Raw genomic sequence first — 5,226 nt, 5'->3', positions numbered from 1 at the left:
GGCAGCTTGTTTGTCATACAGCTGGGGGAGACAGGGGAGTGTTAAACATTTGTGTGTGAGGCAGCTTGTTTGTCATACAGCTGGGGGAGACAGGGGAGTGTTAAACATTTGTGTGTGAGGCAGCTTGTTTGTCATACAGCTGGGGGAGACAGGGGAGTGTTAAACGTTTGTGTGTGAGGCAGCTTGTTTGTCATACAGCTGGGGAGACAGGGGAGTGTTAAACGTTTGTGTGTGAGACAGTTTGTTTGTCATACAGCTGACAGAGGAGAGTTAAAAATTTGTTTGACAAAGTAGGTGTGCTCACTGATAAGAAAAATATGGCAGCCACAAATGTAGTTTTTGGGACATTAAACACTTTACAGTCACACAGCCAACAGTACACAATACCCCATCTGGTCACCCAATCGGGAGAGTGACTCAAACGGACTTCTTGCGCTGCGCCAGGTGACCAGAATGGATCATTTTCACCGTCGCATTACTGCGCCAAGTGACCGCAAAGTTTTAACGTAAAGGCTTTGAATATCTTGCTCTCACTGGAAAAGTAGAAGGCAAATGTGGGCAGAGATAGACCCAGGGTTACTTAAAAAACCCAACAACTTCTGAAGAGATGCCGCCATCCCCTGCCCACCTTGTGAGAGAAGTTTGTGAGCACAGGTCCACCTGACCAGTTTGTCTCTGCACTAACCCACTCATCTACTCACCCCCGACCCCGCGATGATCAGATGGTCTTCCTTCATCAGCTCCACGGACCAACAACAACCCAAGCACACGACAATGAGACAAAAAGAGAGACGGCTTTGTTCATAACATCAGTTAGCTCGCAGGAGTGGCAGCAGCAGCAACAACAGAATTCCAAAACAATCTTCACATCTCCTACACCTTCACATTCTCACTACTAATATCACCACAAACAGCATTTACTAACAGCAGCAAACTTTGTTCTATCTTTTGTTCTGACTCATAGAAGAGAAAGAAAACTTTTAATAACATTTGGTAGAACTGACATAGTGATGCAATTTTTAAAAACGCAATGACAACATTCGACACCCTTCAAGAAAAGCCTTCCTTGACGAGGGCGTGGACGGGACCAAAAAAATCAACAAAAACAAATAGGTTGAGCAGGATCTGTGCGAGACGTTCCCCTCTTGTGAGCAGATGTAGCGACTGACCTGTCTGAGCTCCTGTAGGACCTGCTCGTCCACACCCTCATCGAGGAAGGCTTCCTTCACGTTGTTGATCACATCCTCCACCACCGTGCGGTACAGCTTCGACTGGAAGAAAAAGACGAGCAAACATCATTACCCATGGCAAGTAAGTGTATAGATTAAACGCCTGTATCAAAATTCTTAAGGTTATTTAAGAGATGGGACCGCACTGAATTTAACGTCACTCCAAAAGGACCTAACCAAATGGGTTGGGAATCTGGACAACTCCATAAAATGATCTGAGCTCAAGAACGCCCAGTCAAGTAGGAGATTCAAACCAAGGCCACCTGCTCCGTAATCCAGTTCAGTGCGGTACCACAAACTACTGGAGCGCACCATTACTGGCAGATCAGCTGGGGAAAACAGAGGGAGGGGACAGTAACCTGATCTTCTGGTAGGAAAGATCTACACCTGGCCTTCTGGACAAGGGCGAAAAATCTCGGAAACCCTGTGTGCAAGATGCGTATGTTAAAGATCCCTGGGTGGTCCAAAATCCATAAGAGTAGGCTTCGGCTGCCACCAAGGCAAAAGTCAAAATTTCCTACCAAATGAAAATGTTTCCTGTGTGTTGCTCGCTCATATTCATATGACCCAATGCAGTTCAAATTGCGAGCGTCGTAAAACACTTACCAAAAAAAATAAATTATATAGAATCTATATAAAAAATGAAATGTTTATGTAGCCTAGATCTAGATCTAATTGACTGACGACAATTTTCGTGGCCATTTTCCTTTTCAGTAGTCAAACTTTTTTGTTTGTTTAGTAGAGGTTTTGCCGGCGCTCGCATCACAGTCAAATTTTTCTGCCCAACAGGCCATAACTCTAACAGAACGTCTACACACACGGTAACCGGAAGGTCCACCCTCGTTCTCCCCAGAAGTACCGTGTTGTGCGACTCGCCGTGTAGTGCGTGCACTGTGCCAACTCCGACATTCTCCGATGTCTGCATTGTGTGAGGCCACCTTGGACCTTGTTTGACAATGGCCATTTCAGCTGCCCGTTTATATGTCTATCCAAGTTCATAGTCATAGACACCTTGTGTAGATATCTAGATGCATGACTATTTCATTTAACCCCTACAGCGGGATTGTACCCGAACCCCATTTTTTCTATGTAAACTTAATTACTTAGGAATGGGTTTAGCAGGGCAAGGAAAGTCCCCAACTTTGAAACAACGGGCAAGATTGAGGGAGCTGTACATCTAGCACAAACTTACAGACGGCGCGATTTTTCTTCTGGAACCAAAAGTCCCGCTACAGCCATGTTCTAGGCCTACTATATTTCCAGCTTTCTGTTCATTTTATCTTAACAAGTATTTGTACGAACAGATCTAAATATATGAGGACTTTCCATTTTATATAGATTATAGAGATGGTATTTTTTCATTTACATCGTTTTTCTTCCAGCATTGTTAAGCACCCAAGACCTAATGTATAAATGATTAAATGGATGGGGTTTGCGTTGAGAAGTTTCTGATTAGAATTGTTTTTAATCTATAGATTTGAAACACATTTGATATGGCTGTGCTATCTTGTTATTTTTGGGATCCAGACATTAAAAAAATGTATGGGAAACAGGCCATGGACTGGTCTCATTGTCCGTACTGTTTACTTTCCCCTCTATAACACACAAAAAGTGGGGGAAAAAAAGAAAGAAAGAAGTCAAGGTCATGAAGGGGGCAAGCAGTTACCGTGCACCTAGCTCAAGGGGCCTCCAAAACTAAGTGGCCTATCCGGTTACCGTGTACGTAGACACTCCCTAACTCTAATGCTTTTGTGCGAGCGTGAAATTAAATTTTACCTCATAGATATCTGTCTGGATCTAGAATTAAAATTAAAAGGTTACTCTAGGAGGTCGCCCATAGGCTGGCTTACGCCTAGTTCTATGATTCTAAGTCTAAAAGTAAAATGCTAGCCTATTCGTAAATTTAATAAGATAGATCTAGAGTAGAATCTAGATACTTTTGGGCTGAAAAAATATACTGCCACGCACAACTGAAGTGCACCGCGATAAAAGTCGTGCCTTCCTCTTTATTGACTTTATTTCATATCGGTGATTTCATTGAACACGACTAGACGAGAGGAGTCGTGAGGACCCAAAAAGACATATATGTGAGTGCAGCACTTCTCCGCGAGTGGACAGGCTCGCCCTGCTATCGGAGTGTTCCGCGACGCCATGAAGATAAAACAAAGGCTAAACAAAAGGGGGGGCCGGCCCAACAGCCGTGGGCCTATAGATTTATATGCCTGTTCAGTGCCATTTTTTTTACACAGTCGGACGGAGTCGTGTGGACCTATGGGATCACCACATCCGACCAAGCTGCTCGTCTGTTTCGCAGCGCACTTCAGTTGTGCTTGGCAGTAGATTTTCAGCCATGCCTCCTCAGACGGAGACAATACCTGAACATTGAATACAAAGATCTAGACTCTTAGACTCCGTTTTGAAAACTGGTAGCCTCTAGATCTAAAATCTAGATCTAGTTGTATAGTCTAGAATCTAATCTAAATCTAGATCTAGAATAATTAATAATACAAAAATAAAAATAACAAAGAATAATGAGTAAACCCATGCCATATTTTTTATTAAATTATTTTATTATGAAAGAAAGGAAGAGTTTTCACAGAATTAAGTGAGCAGGGGATACAGGTGAGTGTATTGTATCAAGAAATAGCTCTTGTTAGCAGCAAAATGAGGCACAATAAGCCTAACAAATTGTGCAAACATACACAGTATTTGGGCCTCTCCGTGGCTCGGCTCTCTATACCAGTCCTATGACCGTGCAGCAAGCCAATGAATGCAGCGGAGAGCGTGCCAACAACATGACAGCATTGTGTGCGCTATCGACCGGAGAAAATGACAGAAATCAGTCTATGGAATCAATTTTTTGCTCACAATACGACATTTTTCACCAAATTTGTTTCAACACTTACCACTTGACTCGCGTTACTCATTTTGGGTCTGTTAGAACGTAATTGACCCTATTGCAATAAGTGTCGGCGGGTTTCAAGAACCCGCACCGATGTTCACGTCGGACTTGCTTTTATAGGATCTGAGACTCCACAGCGCCTATAGGGGGGTCTAGGCATTGCTGCTTCACTGCACGAGACATCACGAGACTTCAAAACGAAACTATCGATTCAAACCATAGAAATATAACCAAAAATCCTAGAACTGAACTCTCACATATTTCCGGTTCTGTGCTTAAGTCATCATTTGAGCCAAATGACAGGCAAAGGAGGTAATGTGCCGGGCAAACGCAAGTATAACAGGACTAGTGTTTGTCTCTTTATTCGGGTATAATAATTTTACCCATGGGGCATATGCTTCATAAGTAACTTTTTCATAGAGACCATAAGTGCAGCGGCCATGATATCACACAATATAGGTGTACAAATCTATGATTTCAACTCATCATGGCTAAAAATAACAAAACTTTTACGACTTTTTCCTTTATGGACTTGAGAAACTGCACAAATCAGCATTGGGCAAATTACAGCCCTGAAACATTAAATATTATCTTATATAAGATAGACAAGATCAGATGTAATGAGATAGATCTAGATCTAGATCTAAGATAAGATGATACATTTTTGTCCCATTAGCATTGGAACATTTACTTTAGCTTTACAGGAATTGTAATAACACATGCAGGTGGGCTTATACACATTATTTAATTGAATATAAGCTTTATAACAGAATTTCACTTGAAAGAGAAAAGTAAAACGAGATAACAAACTTTTTTTCTGTGTCTATTTGTGCAACGTTCTCAAAAGGTTCGACTTCTGGTCAAAGGGAAATAACAGTGCAAATAAATAGTGCGATCCAGTAGCTTCCCCTGACAAGCTCAATTTTAAAAAAGGAACCAGGTCGTCTTCGCTTTCAGTTTCTCGACTACGTTAGGTATTTTACTTTTACGACTTGAGGTGGAAAACCTACTTTCTGGTCAAACAGAGATAGAAAGGATATCACAGAAGGCTTTCGACAAAGTTGTTGCAGTCCACATTGTTTCACTCTTTTTCAC

The 5,226-nt window shown here is 42.0% G+C and overlaps 1 protein-coding gene across 1 annotated transcript in view; it reads right to left on the bottom strand.

The window, feature by feature from the left end:
• The window catches only part of LOC101853176 (transcription initiation factor IIA subunit 1), a gene marked incomplete in the record, with an annotated part of 14,805 nt that extends 10,522 nt beyond the window's left edge, over positions 1–4,283 (bottom strand). The window contains 2 exon segments of the mRNA XM_005102428.3: positions 1,170–1,271; positions 4,136–4,283. Of these exon segments, the coding sequence (XP_005102485.2) occupies positions 1,170–1,271; positions 4,136–4,156 (123 nt within the window).
• Between the last annotated feature and the right edge of the window lie 943 nt (positions 4,284–5,226).

This window comes from Aplysia californica, unplaced genomic scaffold (genome assembly GCF_000002075.1).
Source record: "Aplysia californica isolate F4 #8 unplaced genomic scaffold, AplCal3.0 scaffold00324, whole genome shotgun sequence".
In the NCBI taxonomy this organism is placed as follows: Eukaryota; Metazoa; Mollusca; class Gastropoda; order Aplysiida; family Aplysiidae; genus Aplysia; species Aplysia californica.
This window is presented reverse-complemented; position numbering and strand designations above follow the sequence as displayed.